The sequence below is a fragment of the Castanea sativa genome, chromosome 12 (assembly GCF_040712315.1).
Source record: "Castanea sativa cultivar Marrone di Chiusa Pesio chromosome 12, ASM4071231v1".
NCBI lineage: Eukaryota > Viridiplantae > Streptophyta > Magnoliopsida > Fagales > Fagaceae > Castanea > Castanea sativa.
In genome coordinates, this window is record NC_134024.1 from 13,684,109 (window position 1) to 13,700,247 (window position 16,139).

The window sequence follows — 16,139 nt, forward strand, 5'->3', positions numbered from 1 at the left end:
TAATAAACAGTAACGCATTAACACCCAGACATAATAAGGAGTTAACTTTGATCATAGTCGTGGTCCGAAGATAAGACTTAACCAATTTTCCGTTTGATTCTTAAAAATTGTAACTTCAAATGTTAATTTCCCCAAAGTAGGAGGTCCGAAAACCCGGCATAACTAAGGTTCTGTTTAACAAATGACAAGACATCAATTTCTACAAGGTTTGTGGTCCGAGGACTACACTTAACCAAGTTTCTGTTTGATTCTTAAGAACAGTAACTTCAAATGTTAATTTCCCCAAAGTAGGAGGTCCGAAAACCCGGCATAACTAAGGTTCTGTTTAACAAATGACAAGACATCAATTTTCACAAGGTTTGTGGTCCGAGGACTGCACTTAACCAAGTTTCTGTTTGATTCTTAAGAACAGTAACTTCAAATGTTAATTTCCCCAAAGTAGGAGGTCCGAAAACCCGGCATAACTAAGGTTCTGTTTAACAAATGACAAGACATCAATTTCCACAAGGTTTGTGGTCCGAGGACTGCACTTAACCAAGTTTCTGTTTGATTCTTAAAGATAGTAGCTTCAAATGTTAATTTCCCCAAAGTAGGAGGTCCGAAAACCCGGCATAACTAAGGTTCTGTTTAACAAATGACAAGACGTCAATTTCTACAAGGTTTGTGGTCCGAGGACTACACTTAACCAAGTTTCTGTTTGATTCTTAAGAACAGTAACTTCAAATGTTAATTTCCCCAAAGTAGGAGGTCCGAAAACCCGGCATAACTAAGGTTCTGTTTAACAAATGACAAGACATCAATTTCCACAAGGTTTGTGGTCCGAGGACTGCACTTAACCAAGTTTCTGTTTGACTCTTAAGAACAGTAACTTCAAATGTTAATTTCTCCAAAATAGGAGGTCCGAAAACCCGGCATAACTAAGGTTCTGTTTAACAAATGACAAGACATCAATTTCCACAAGGTTTGTGGTCCGAGGACTGCACTTAACCAAGTTTCTGTTTGATTCTTAAAGATAGTAGCTTCAAATGTTAATTTCCCCAAAGTAGGAGGTCCGAAAACCCGGCATAACTAAGGTTCTGTTTAACAAATGACAAGACATCAATTTCCACAAGGTTTGTGGTCCGAGGACTGCACTTAACCAAGTTTCCGTTTGATTCTTAAAGATAGTAGCTTCAAATGTTAATTTCCCCAAAGTAGGAGGTCCGAAAACCCGGCATAACTAAGGTTCTGTTTAACAAATGACAAGACATCAATTTCCACAAGGTTTGTGGTCCGAGGACTGCACTTAACCAAGTTTCTGTTTGATTCTTAAAGATAGTAGCTGCATGCGTCAGAGGTACTCATAACTTTGGAACGTTCACTGACAAAAGCACATTTCATTAATAATAATATCTTCTAAGATTATTTACATTCCATGGGCGTGGTACAACTCTCTCATCTAGGTCAGCTAGCCGATACGACCCTATGCCTGCTACTGACACAATGCGATAGGGGCCTTCCTAGTTGGGTCCTGGCTTACCCAGGCTGGGTTTTTAGAGGTGCCGACAACCTTTCTTAGCACAAGATCACCAGGTGCAAGTGGCCTTAGCCTCACGTGGGCATCATATCCTCGTTTTAGCTTCTGTTGATAGTAAGCCATTTAAACCATAGCTGCCTCGTGTCGTTCCTCAAGTAAATCGAGACCTTTCTCCAGGAGTCCATCGTTGTTCTCCAGGCTAAAAGAACTCGTCTTTAGGGTAGGGAAACCGTATTCCAAAGGTATCACCGCCTCGGCCCCATAAGTCATAGAGAATGGCGTTTCTCCAGTGGACCTGCGCGGTGTGGTCCGATACGTCCACAGAACATGAGGAAGCTCTTCTACCCATCTGCCTTTCGCCTCGTCCAACCTTTTCTTCAGCCCACTGACAATGACCTTGTTAACGGCCTCGGCTTGCCCATTTCCTTGAGGATAAACTGGAGTGGAATATCTATTTGTGATACCCATGTCACCACAATACTTCCTGAAAGCCTTACTATCGAACTGAACACCATTGTCAGAGATGAGTGTGTGTGGTATACCGAATCTAGTGACGATATTTTTCCAGACAAACTTCTTGGAGTCAACATCTCTAATGTTTGCTAAGGGCTCGGCCTCAACCCATTTAGTGAAATAGTCCGTTCCCACGAGGAGCCATCTTTTGTTACCTGTTGCCCTTGGGAATGGCCCAACTATGTCTAGTCCCCACTGTGCGAAGGGCCAAGGACTGGAAAGGGGGTTAAGAACTCCTCCAGGTTGATGAATATTAGGGGCGAATCTCTGACACTGATCGCATTTCCTGGCATAGTCTTGAGCCTCCCTTTGCATATTGGGCCACCAGTAACCCTAAGTTAGAGCTCTGTGGGCTAAGGATCTTCCCCCGGTGTGGCTACCACAAATCCCTTCGTGCAGTTCTTCCAGAAGCCCTTCCGTTGAGTCAGGGTGTACACACAACAGGTACGGTCCTGAAAAGGATCGTTTGTACAGTTTCTGGTCTTCGGACAACCAGAAACGCGGCGCCTTTCGGCGTATCTTATCTGCTTCAGATTTGTCTTCAGGAAGGACGTCATTCCTAAGAAAAGATATGACCGGGTCAATCCAACTAGGTCCAGGCCTTATTAGATGGATGCGAGGTGCGTCGGCAACGACAACAGAGGGTTTTAGTAAATCCTCAACGAGGATAACCCTAGGTAAATCTTGAGCCGAGGTAGTTTCCAGCGTGGCTAAGGAGTCTGCATGGGTGTTTCCGCTCCGAGAGATATGAGTTAAGGCGAAAGAGTCAAATTCAGGTTGCTGGCGCTTGATCTGGGCCAAATATTCCTGCATTCTGGGGTCTCTAGCCTCCATGGTCCCCATGACCTGGCCGACCACCAGTTGAGAGTCTGAGAAGACATGGACTTCCTTCCCACCCATCTTACGTACCATCTGCATGCCTGCTAAGACTGCTTCATACTCGGCCTCATTGTTAGTGGCCAAGAAGGCCAATCTTAAAGATTTTTCAAAGACAATTCCTTCAGGGGACGTTAGAACAAGTCCAATACCAGACCCTCTCTGATTAGCAGCCCCATCCACATACACTTCCCAAATCGGAGACACCGCAGCTGTGATCACACCAACTGATTTTTCACCCATGTGGGCCTCTTTCAGAGTTTCTTCCAGCAATGGCTCGGCAAATTCTGCCACCAAGTCAACGAGGACCTGGCCCTTCACCGAGGTTCGGGGCTTGTATTTAACACCAAAAGCCCCTAGTATGGTCCCCCACTTTGCTATCCTGCCCGAGTAGTTGGCACTACGTAGCACTGCCTTGAGGGGCAATTGGGTCAGAACAACCACTGTGTGAGACTGAAAATAATGGGAAAGCTTTCGCGTGGCATGAACCACGGCTAGGAGCGCTTTCTCTAAAGGTTGATAACGCACCTCGGCTTCACCTAAAGACTAACATAATATACCGGTCTTTGCACCCCGTTATCATCTCTTATCAGGACCAAGCTGACCGCATGGACGGCCACTACCAGATAAGCAAACAAAATCTCATGTGCCTCTGGACGAGACAAAATGGGTGGCCGAGAAAGATATTGCTTGAGCTGTTGAAAAGCTGACTCGCAGTCCTCGGTCCATTGAAACCCTTTCCACTTATTCAACAGTTGGAAGAAAGGACGACACCGGTCAGCTGACCGAGATATGAATCTATTCAAGGCGGCAATCATTCCCGTTAGCTTCTGGATTTCTTTTGGGTTCCGAGGAGACTGCAAGTCCTGAATAGCCTTGACCTGCACCGGATTTACCTCTATGCCTCTATGAGTAATCATGTATCCCAAAAATTTTCCAGACCCCACGCCGAAAGAGCACTTTGAGGCGTTGAGGTGCAACTTGTACTTTCTCAATATCTGAAAAGTGTCGGCCAAATCTTTCACGTGTGAGGGTATTGTTTTGCTTTTCACCACCATATCGTCAACATATACCTCAATGGTTTTTCCCATTTGCTGTTCGAACATTCTGGTCATCATTCTTTGATAGGTAGCCCCAGCATTCTTTAAGCCGAATGGCATGACCTTATAATGATAATTCCCCGTCGATGTAATGAAGGCAGTTTTCTCCTGGTCCTCTAATGCTAAGGGAATCTGGTGGTAACCCTGGAAGGCGTCCAAAAAACTCATCCGAGGATGTCCAACAGTGGCATCCACCAGTTGATCAATACGTGGCATTGGGAACGAATCTTTAGGACAGGCCTTGTTTAGATCAGTGAAGTCCACACATACCCTCCACGTTCCATTCTTCTTTTTGACAACAACCGTATGGGCCAACCACTCGGGGTAGAAATCCTCTTTCATAGCACCAGCCCTCTTGAGTTTAAGCACCTCTTCCTTCACAGCCTCAGAATGTTCTCTGGAGGAGCGCCGAGGTGGCTGCCTCCTTGGAATAATAGCTGGGTTGACATTTAAGTGATGACAAATGAAGCCCGGATCCACGCCTGGAGCTTCATAAGGATCCCACGCGAAAACATCAACATTGTCCTTCAAGAATCCTAACAATTCCATCTTCTCTTGGGGTGGCAAAAGTACTCCGACTTGGAAAAATCTCTCCGGGTCATCGGCTACTGGAAACTTCTCCAACCCCTCGCAGTGTGTCTCATCTCCTGTCACCACTCCAGATGAATCAGGAGCCGTTAACTGCTATAAGTCTTTGGTGATTAAAGCTGAAGTCTCGGCTTCTGTTTGATGCAATACTGCAGCCGATATGCACTGCCTGGCTACCGATTGGCTGCCGAGGATTTCCTCAACACATTCCCCCGAGGGGAACTTAACTTTAACATGTAAGGTAGAGGAGACGGCTCCAAGCGCGTGCAGCCAAGGCCTGGCGAGGATGGCTGTATATGGTGAGTACGCATCAACCACAATGAAATCCACCTCAACCGTTTCTGAGCCAGATTGAACGGGCAAACGGATCTGTCCCTTCGGCACAACGGCTCTCCCTTCGAAGCTTATAAGCGGCGAATCATAAGGGGTAAGGTCTTCCAACTTCAACCTCAACCCCTTAAACAGATCAAGGTACATGATATCTGCACCGCTGCCCTGATCTATCATCACCCTCCTCACATCATAGTTCCCTATTCTGAGGGTGACCACAAGAGCATCGTCATGGGGCTGGATAGTCCCCACCTTATCCTCCTCGGAGAAATCTAAGACGGGCAAAGTGCCCTTCAATCTCTTCGGCCTGCGACCCACATCCTCGGCCGAAGGATGGGAAACCGCCATTACCCTAGTGGGACCTGAGCCGGTCCTACCAGGGGCAGCGAAGATAACATTAATTGTTCCCAATGCTGGCCGAGATGTATTGTTCCTCTGGTTGTTCGAGCCAACTTGACTGACCTGCCCAGTGGGCTGACACAAGTGCTGCTTTAATTTTCCCTCACTAACGAGCTGCTCCAGATGGTTCCACAGGGTTCGACAGTTCTCGGTAGTGTGGCCCACATCCCGGTGGTACTGGCAAAAGAGGTTGCGATTCCTCTTCGCAGGGTCTCCTGCCATCTTATCAGGCCATTTAAAGAAGGGTTCCTTACGAACTTTCTCCAGCAGCTGATGTACTGGTTCCCGGAATACAGTGTTCACGGCCTGAGGTGCTGCCGAGGCGGACTGTCCAACATAATCTCTCCTCGGCCTACTATTGTGGTATCTGTCCGACCTGAAATTCCTTCTCTCCTGCGGGATAACCTTCTCCTTTCCCTTTCCTTGCTGTTGGTCTTCCTCCACTCTCTTATACTCGTCAATACGGTCCATGAGGCGACGTACACTACGAACATGCTTTTTAGTCAAAGACTTTCTCAGGTCGTGATCTGTAGGGAGGCCTACCTTAAAGGTATTAAGCGCCACCTCATCAAAGTTGCCATCTATTTCATTAAACATCTCCCAATAACGATCGGAGTATGCTTTCAACATCTCCCTTTCCCTCATGGTCATGGATAACAGCGAGTCCAATGGCCGAGGTACTCTACTACACGTAATGAACCGTGATGCGAATGCTCTAGTGAGCTCCCCAAACGAACTTATAGACCCCGACTTAAGGCCGTTGAACCACCTCATAGCAACAGGTCCCAGGCTAGAGGGGAAAACTTTACACATCAGGGTCTCGTTGTGAGAGTGCACCACCATCCTCTAGTTAAAGTGACTCACATGCTCCACCGGATCAGTCCGGCCATTATAGATGGTGAAAGAGGGCTGGGTAAACCTTCTGGGAAGTCTTCCTTTCTCAATCCTCCGTGCAAATGGAGATTTGGAGAGCTGGTGTAACGCCCTACTCATAGCATCGTTGCCTAAGCCCCTAGAATGAGGCTTCTTATGTCTGTGAGTTGGCTGGTCGTCCTCCTCACCAGAGGATGTTGCACGGGTGGGAGAGCGCGACCTTGAGCTGTAGCCAACTCCCCTATCCTCCTCTAAGGAAGAATTAGATGAGGACGGTGAAAACCTACGCTTGGCGCGGCGTAGCTTTCTCCTTAAACGGTTGATTTCCTTCTGCATGGATTTAGAACCCTCATCGTGGGTGGTGCTGCTCCCACCATGAGTATGGCTAGCGCCTGGGTACTCTGTGTGGACGCTTCCCTCACGATCCCTTCGATGTTCAAGACGCTCGAAGTGGTCCTCCGGTTGTGATCCTTGTGACTCTGCATGGTGAGCACCTAAGCCTGCCATAATATCCCTACCTCTTCTAGACTAGATTTCCCACAGATGGCGCCAATTGTAAGCGCACAATTGCACCTGGCCCCAAGAACAGTTACGGGCTCAGGCCCAATGAGCCTTAAACAATATGAATTTATAGAGTGTGGGCTTGGAACCCAGGTTAGAAGTGACTAAGGAATAATTGACAAGTCAAAGATTACTAACACCTGAAAACAACAAGGAATATTGTAAATCAACCTCCTCGGACGTAAGCCAAGAGTTGTTCTTATATTATCTCTTGCCCTTTTCTTCTTTTTCTTTTTTATTACAAAAAAGTCCATCCCCATTTTCTGTTCTAGGTTGCTCCTTAAATACTCTTCTTTTTGATACTTTGTACACGTGTTGCCCTAACTCCCCCTTAGCCTAGATATTTCTTTTCTCAGTGCCTTTGAATAGTAACCAGAAGTTTCCCTTCCACTGTTCAGGTGTCACTTCCCCATTAATGCGGCCAGGGTGGTAGGTGCAGGGTCTTTAATATGGAGGTGGCAGCCTTTATCCTTGGTATTTCCCTAACATCGGTGCTTCCAGGACATTCAAGGGTTCACCCCTTTTAACCATTGGTCTTGGCCGGGTCATTCCCCAACCTTTACCATGAAGTCCCTGGTTCTCCAGTGTCCGTCCGAGGATAAATTCACCCTCGGCTGTACTCTCGGATCCTCGGCGTATGGGCTAACCCGTAGTACTAACAAATTCCAAACCCAAGAGCAGGTCGGCCTTCCTTAGGATGGCCCAAAGGCCCACATTCCCATCAGGGTCTTTTTACTCCCCACAGTATTGACTTCCTTGATTCTTTCCTCTCAATAATCCTAACTAACCTCACCCAAATAACAATTATCCAACCCAAAAACTTAATAAAATCAATAAAAACATTCACAATAGTGATTGTATTTTAGAAGAAAAAAAAACTATTTTACCCCCAAAAAATCATTTGATATTAAAGAAGATAGAACTAAAGCTAAATTTTTTACAACTACAGTAATTTGGTATAAATACCAGTTGAATGTAGCAAGTAATTAAATACAAAATAAAATATTTTATTAAAATTATATCTCTTCCTTCAATAAAAAAACTCAAATTCTCTCGCATTCTTTTTTATTTTAATGAGTTTTTTATATTATTTTAAATAAAGTGATAAAAAAAATAAAACGTTTGATATTGGATATATTGTAAAGTGAAGTGGTAAAATAGATAAAATAGTTTTTTAAGGTAAGTTGTTTTAGCACCACCATTGTGAATGTTCTAACTTCAACAACAAAAATCCTAACCAGCCTAATAATAAATAAATAAAAAGACATTATTATTTTTTTATGTTTTTGTCTTCGTTGGTAAATGATTGCATCTTAATGTATTTAAAAACAACAATTTTGAGTATTTATAATTTTTTAGGCTAAAATGCAAAACTGACCCTCTAACTTTCGTCAGATTTCATTTCAGTCCTTTAACTTTGTTTTTATTCATTTTAGTACTCTAAGTTTCAGATTTATTCAATTTTAAGGCATTTCTGTTAAAATTTTTTAAAAATAAAAAACTAGAAAATATTTTTCAATCATTAATTGAATTTTTTTTAATTTAAAATTTTGAAGAAAAATTTATAAAATTGAAAAATTAACCACAACATATAACAAAAGTTGATGGAAAAGTTTTAATTGAATAAACTTGAAAGTTAGAAGACTGAAATAAAATCTGAAGAAATTTAGAGGGTCAATTTTGCATTTTGCCCAATTTTTTAATACTATGAATGTCTATTTGGAGTTTTTTTTTTTTTTTCCCTTTATACTCCGACCCCCGCTAGCTTAAAATGTTTGGTCCATCCCTGTGAGAAACCATTACATATTTTAAAAATATATGGTTTAAAAAAATGTATAAGCTAATACCATATATAATTTCAACCTCTTTAAAAAAATAAAATAATTTGAACCGTATAATTGTGGTTGTTTTCAATTGTACCTGTACATATACACGGGGTTAAACACTTTATATATATATATATATATATATATATATATATATGTATATATATAGGCAAAATTGAGAGAATCAAATTAGATTCTAAATTAAATTCTAATTGTTATCTAATTTTGCACCATGTATCATATCTTTTTTCTTTTTTTTTTGTTCTATGTGAGTTAATGTTGTACAAAAGACGAAAAGTCTAATTAATATAAATAAACTATTAAAAACCCAATAAAGAAAAAAAATAGTAAACTCATGTGTATATCTACAAAAAAAAAAAGAGTAAAACTCATGTATCTATTTATAATAACTCTTACACTAATTATAATTTGAACCCATATATGTATATAATTGTAATTCTTTTTAATTGTATCATATATATACACAAGTTATACACTAGTCTATTTAATGCATCACATGACTTTAAAAAAAAAAATATATATATATATATATATATATATATATATATATATATATATATATATATACATATAAATAGTTTTATGACTTGTTGCCTAATTATAAATTTGAGGGAAATGGATGACATAGTCAATGTAAAGATGGAATCAAACCTTTTTTTTTTTTTAAACAAAAATGGAATTAAATTTGAATAACTAAAATGTAAAGGGATAAAGCATAAAAGGAAAGCAACCCAAACTTTAAAGGCTAAAGATGTACTCTAGTAATTAAAAAAAAAAAAAAAAAACCTTCCAAAGGAAAAGATAAAATATTCCTTAAACATCATTCAATGTATCACATGACTTTAAAAAATATAGATACATGTAAATGGTTTTATGAGTTGCAGCAAAATAGGTTTGATGAAAATAGATGACATAGTCAATATAAAAATGGAATTAAACGTTTTTTTAAACAAAAATAGAATTAAATTTGAATGACTAAAATGTAAATTTGAAAAATAAATGTAAAAGGAAAATAACCCTAAACTTTAAAGGCTAAAGAAGTACTTTAGTAAATAAATAAAAATTAAAAAACAAAAACAAAAACCTTCTACCCAAGGAAAAGATAGAATATTCCCTAAACATCATTTTATATCATTCACTTCTATTTCTTTCCCTCCACAAATTATTAATGAAATAGATGTGAAATACTGATTTTATCCTTACTTTGAGAAAAAAAAATAAAAGATGAATGATATCATAATAAAATTATATATATTTATTTCATTTTCCTTCCATTCATCTATAAACTTCCAAACACACCATAGAAAATATATCATATATTCATTTCTTTTCATGCATTTATAAATTGGAAATGCCTATAAAGAAACGTAAACATCATCAAATTTTAAGAATGAAAATTTTAAAATATTATTCTAATAAAATAATTATTACTAATTAAAAGTTTAGAACCTTTTATAGATAAAAAAAAAAATTATTCTTTATAAAATTACACTTGTATATAAATATAACTATATATTAGCAACCAAAAAAAAACATTACACTTGTGTAAGGGTGTGCAAAATATCCGCTTAACCCACCAACCCGCCCGACCTGCACCCGACCCACCCAACCCGTGCGGGTCATTAAGTTAGGCGGTTTGGGTTGGGCGGGTTAGACCCCCAAAATTGCAAATTGGATTGGGTTATGGATTGAAAAATTGCCAACCCGCTACAACCTGACCCGTCCGCTTAATTATACATACATAAAAAAAAATTAGTTCAAATTGTTAAGTATTTAAAGTTAATCAATTCACCTAATAAATTTTTACAACTAATCAATAATCAATTCCTTAAACAAAACTAGCCTTAGAAAAATTCCTTAAATAAAATCTAAAAAGTCAACATTGAAACCCTAAACACCCTTACCTACCACTCATCCCATTTACTTCAGCCGTATATACAGTATACACTTTGTGGCTCTAGGTCTCACTTTTTCTTCTCACCTTTCACTTTTGGCTTTCACTTTCAGCCACTGTCTTTCCCTTCCTCTTTCTTCTTTAACCTTTTTGTAACCTATTTCTTATCATTTCAATTCTTCGCGGACAATTACAAAGGTATGTAATTGCGTTATTGTCTTCTATTGTTTAAATATTTTTTGTCTTTTTATTTTAGTTTATGTCATTTAATCTGTTTATATATTATAAAATGTGTTATAATATTACAAGTAAAGCTATTTTGGCAAACAGGTTTATTGTATATTCAAGTAGTTCGTTGTATATCCAAGTTAAATATGTTATATATTACATAAGAATACAGTTCATTTAATTCTTTGTCTTTGTTTAACTTTTTTATTTTTTATTTTATCTTTGATGTGACTTTGGAAATGTTAAAACTTTGAGTTTGTTGAGTTAATTTTCCTAAGTTGTAAGGCAGAGTCTACTTTTGCTAAAGATGATATATTTCTTTTTCATTGACACTGTGTTTATGTTAGAATTAAGATTATTCAATGAAATCTACATTTAGTTTTTTTTGTGCATTAGTTATATTTTGAGATTATTCAATAAAAAATTGTAGTTTGTGATATTTTTTTTTTATAAATGTTGTTAATGCCAACCTGCCTAACCCGCCGGGTTAAAACCACCAAAATTTATAACCATTCTGCCAGATTTAAACTTTGATATGTTGGTAGTGAATTGAAATTTTTCCAACCCACTAGTGGTGGATTGAATAAAAATATTGATGTTTACCCGATCCGACCCCGGACACCCCTACACTTATATAAGCTTAGCTCGAACATATATGTACTTTTCCATTCCTTTCACAGCACTGTGAGTCCAGTCGGTGGCTACGAACATCTCTCTCTCTAGCTCTAAAGGGATTTTTTTTTAAGCCTAGCTTTAGAGTTTAGATCCGTCTCTTCTCTGCTCAAAAAGGTAAATTCTTTTCTTTCTCTTCTATTGTACGTATGCAAATTCTTTTGTTTTAATTTCGTTATTATTAATGATTTGTCTTCTAGATAAATTTTACGTTGTTGATTATTTTTCTCTGTCAATATTTTAAGGAATTGTTGCATTCGATAATCCATCCTATGATATAAATATTAGAGTTTTTTTTTTAATCTGTTAACTTTTACGGTTTTACCATTCGATTATCAATAATTTTGCTTCATGCCCACTTTATAGTCTTTGGTTAATCACACGAAAAAACATGTCTTTGTTTGAAAAAAGATTACAACTTTTCTTGCTTTCTGCTATAAAGAGATGCAGAATTTTGTTTTTCGCTGGTAATCTGGTTGAATTTTAAGGAAAATGATATGTACTTCAATTCTCTGTAATACGCTAATTATTCCATAACAAGATGATAGAATTGTGTTTTTTTTTTTTTTTCCAATGCTATTCAGGTTTCAATTTGCTAGGTGGGTTTCGATAAATTTTAATATGCGTAGAATGGATAATAGAGGTGACTTCATACAAAGGCTTGGGCTTGACATTTCCATAAACATTCTCAACCTGTTGGAAGACCCATCTGACCTTGTCCGCGCTTGTGCTGTTTCGCATTCTTGGAGTCGATTTGGTAAGCTTATTGTGTTAAAAGAATCAAGTTGAGTTGGGTTTAATTGTCTGTTGATAGGGTGCTTAAGTTTAATTAAGGAGGAAAGATAGACTATACCTTCGGATAAAATAGGATGGCGGAAAGGAATGCATGTAGCTGACCTTGATTAGTCTTTTGAGGATCTATAATCAACCCCAGAATTTTGGGCCTAAGGCTTGGTTGTTGTAGGATGTTTTTCTTCTTGATTTAGTAGATTTTTAGGTTTCTTATCTGCTTCTTATGTCTTTGGTTTCATTTTTTTCTTATTGGGTAAGTTACACGCATACATATCTGGTTGTCTTCAACCCACAACCTCACCTGACACCTCTCTCTTACAAGAAGAGGAGGTTTTACTTGAGCTAATATTAGTTCATTGGCTTGCTCTCATTGGAATTATCGACCATAAATTTCAGTTCCCAATGCTTTTTGACCGACATGGTTGGATGCCTGCTTCTAGTACATGATTTGTATATAGTTGCTTTTTTTGGGGGGGGGGGGTGGTGGGGGGCCGAAACATCATTGCAAATATTAAGTTTACCAATTTGAGAGTAGTGAACTATATATATATATATATATATATATATTTGATTCTGTATCCCCAATGTGAAGTTCCTTTTCCAAAACATCTATCAAATTTAGTTACCTAAATAGGGAATTTCATAACTTAGATTATACAGGGAAAGTTTTGACTTTAGTATGTGACCAATGCAAATTGGTTATAATATAAGGTTTGCTGTATTTATAAAATTTCAAAAATAAATAAATAAAATTAAAAAATCAAGGTTTGCTGTAAATGTTTTTTGATAAGTAAAGGGAGAAGCAAAGGTTTGCTGTAAATGACTAACTGATGCATTTCAGAGATATTATTACTAAGATTCTCCTCTGTGGCTCAAAGGCCATATTTTAGAACTGGCTCATCACTTTCCATCTAATTAACTTAAAAGTCTCTTATTAAAAGCAGCAAGGGGCATGGTACCTACATGGGTATTTATCTCATGGCAGTTTGCCTAGTTACTTTACTTTGAAAAAATAAAAAAAATAAATAGGTAAAGGAAATTAAGTAGAATATAAACCTTTGTTTTTTTCTTCTTCTTCTTGCTATAATTAATGAAGTGGAAAAAAAATCAAATGCAAGTTAATTACCTCTTCAATACCTTGATCTCATTACAGAGCTTCTCAATCAATAGGAATAACATTTTGCATGTTAACTCAGAATGTCATTCCTATCAATCAAATAGGAATGGCATTTAATTACAACAATAGATTAAAATCAGTATGCCATTGAACTGTGTAATGTGTTGTTTTCTTGTGTGATACTGATGTGGTTTCTTAATCTTCGTGCAGTGATTGAAAACAGTCTTTGTAAGCAGCTATGCTTGAAATTGTTTCCTGAACTATCTAGTGTTACACAAGTTATTGAAGTGGAGAACTTGATAGAACCTGTGAAATTCAGTGCTGGTGGTTCTCCAGAGTGGGAACGCCTTAAGAGGGATAATAGAGTGTATGCCTTCTTTGCCCAAGGTCTTACACCTTTGATAAAAAAAGATTGCATAATAGAGCCCATTAGTGCATCAAGCACTGATAATTACCCTGATGAAAGAATACAGAATACCTTGGAACCAGAGGATAGAATTGGGTACAGAGCTTCATACTGGTCGAGTAAAGGAGAAAGTGATCCCAATGTTCCTGAGATATTAACGTATAAGTTGGTTGCCCAATTGTGTGTTGTTACTGAAATCCAAGTTCAACCATTCCAAGGTTAATTCCAATGGCCTGTGGATTTGTTGTTCTCTATGATCTGGACTCTGGACGTTTTTCTAACTGACAGATTTTTTATTTATTTTTATAAAAATAACTGACAGAGATAATATGTTTACGTATCAGCATATTTTCAGTATGGCTTCCCTATATATTCATCTAAGGCAGTTCGATTTAGACTGGGCTATTCCAGACATTCATTGGAATTGGACGATGACACCAGAGAGGGTATGTTAATTCATCACCAATGGAGCGATGATGATTTTATCTGGACGTATACTTCACCAGAGTTTCCAGTGGCTCAGGTGAGTTGCACTGTTGCTTACATTGTTCAGTCTGAAAGGTGGAGGTGATGGATTCCGAGGCATTTTCTTTTGGTTTACTTAACTCGCTAAACAAGAATTACTAAGCCTAGATAGAATTCACTTTTTGTAAGCACTGTTTCTTGCTTGCATTTATTATTATTATTATTATTTCTTTTCAATTCCAGAAATCTCAGACCTGTCTGTTTTAATGCAAAATTGCAAATATTGCTATTGAAACTTTGACCTGCGCCTACATTCATGGCTTTTCTATGTTATTTTGTATTCTAGTGAACTGGCTATATGCAATATGAAATGAATATTTATACTGGTAAGTTTCATGAGCAAGCATATATATTTTGAGTTCCATAGGGCTCCAAGTTGGCTTGGGACTGCATTGCATTATTATTTGTAACAGGCCTGCTTGACTTCGTGATGAAACAGGAGAACAAATTGCAAAAGTTCAAGTTACCAGAAGCTGTTCTTTGCATTGGAGGGATTTTGCAGGTCGAGCTATTGGGTCGGGTTCAGAAACAAGAAATGGATGGATTGTATTATATATGGTCAGTTTCTCACTGTTTCAAGGCTCCTTCAAAACTTGGTCCAAGGGACATGTTTTGCCTTTCTTTTGCATAATCAGGTTGTTTTGCTTGTTTTCTTATCATGTTGTGATGCAGTGTCTCCCATGTTCAAGTTGTTGGACGACCACTCTCATCCCCATTTGATATTGATATGCTTGATTCCTCGGGAAAGTGGACCTTAAAATACAACCCTGAAACACTGTGTTGCCAGTCTTCAACACAATTGCCAGAGGGAGAAGTAGATACACCTTCTCGCGTGCGTACATTCACTACAAGATTGTTGCAGCTGCTCGGGAATGGACCAGTTGGTAACAATGAATTAGACCAGGAGCCGCCTGTCTTGTAGCAGCTGCTAGGGAATGCCATGCATTGGAGGATGAGCCATCCATCTAATACTACAACAACCAAGCCGTAGACCCTAAATTCTGGGGTTGGCTATGGATCCTTAACAAGTTATTCACAATTGGCCACAATGTATAATAAAAATTTATTTTTCTATTTCCATTTGTTTGCATCACTTATGTTAATCCAGGTGAACTGGATCTATCATGGATTCATCGCACTGCAACAGTGTTGATCAGTGATAACAATTGTGTTTATGCAAATTAGTGTCTTCAAAACCAAACAGGGGATTGGCTCAAGTATACTGAGTGGTCTTTGACCCGTTTGATCATGGTTGAATGTGCCCCAATTCGTAAACAGGATCTTGAGAAATTTTTTGCCTCCTGGCATTTTTAATTTTTTTTCCTCAATTGATTTTAAGTAAATGTGACAAAAGCCATGTTGATCAATATTAGTTCTTATTTAACCCAAGTAGGAGCAAACAGTTCAATATTTCTGAGTGCTCTATATATATACACACACAGACACAGTTACACACATCTTTGTCTATTTTGGTATGAGTAAAAATTTTATACCTGGGTCGATCTTAGAATTTAGGATTGTAATGCAAGACCTATTCTCTTTTAGTTGGTTTTTAAAGCAGGAGTTAATTTTAATAATTTTGCTTTTTAAAGTTATGGTTATTTCAAGATTTTTGATATATACAATTTTCCCTGAGAAAAAGAAACACATATACCTAACATTCCAGCTCCTTTAAGGACCTATCGCTTTGAATGACAGCTTGTTTGGGACCCGGGGGCAAGCAGTGCTATTCCAAGTCTCTAATAATACACCTAGGACCTGTGGCTTGTACGGACCACCCAGATCCCACGATTGAAGATATTTCATATTTTTGTTTGTTTTTACTCTTACAGGACAAAGAATGTGATCATGTTCTAGCTCATCTTGTTCTTTCCCATTCGATTGATAATTGCAAGGTTCTTC

At 38.3% G+C, this 16,139-nt stretch overlaps 1 protein-coding gene across 2 annotated transcripts; it reads left to right on the top strand.

Moving 5' to 3' along the window:
• The first annotated feature begins 11,257 nt into the window (after window positions 1–11,257).
• LOC142620969 (F-box protein At4g00755-like) lies at window positions 11,258–15,486 on the top strand. 2 transcript variants are annotated; one of them, XM_075794290.1, is made up of 6 exons: window positions 11,258–11,514; window positions 11,982–12,154; window positions 13,517–13,930; window positions 14,057–14,235; window positions 14,677–14,795; window positions 14,910–15,486. In XM_075794290.1, the coding sequence occupies exons 2-6, from the start codon at window positions 12,019–12,021 to the stop codon at window positions 15,157–15,159; spliced, it is 1,098 nt and encodes a 365-aa protein (XP_075650405.1). In that variant the 5' UTR covers window positions 11,258–11,514; window positions 11,982–12,018; the 3' UTR covers window positions 15,160–15,486. The 2 variants fall into 2 exon arrangements, with proteins under 2 accessions (XP_075650405.1, XP_075650406.1); XM_075794291.1 differs by having other exon boundaries at window positions 11,405–11,514; window positions 11,997–12,154.
• Window positions 15,487–16,139: the final 653 nt, after the last annotated feature.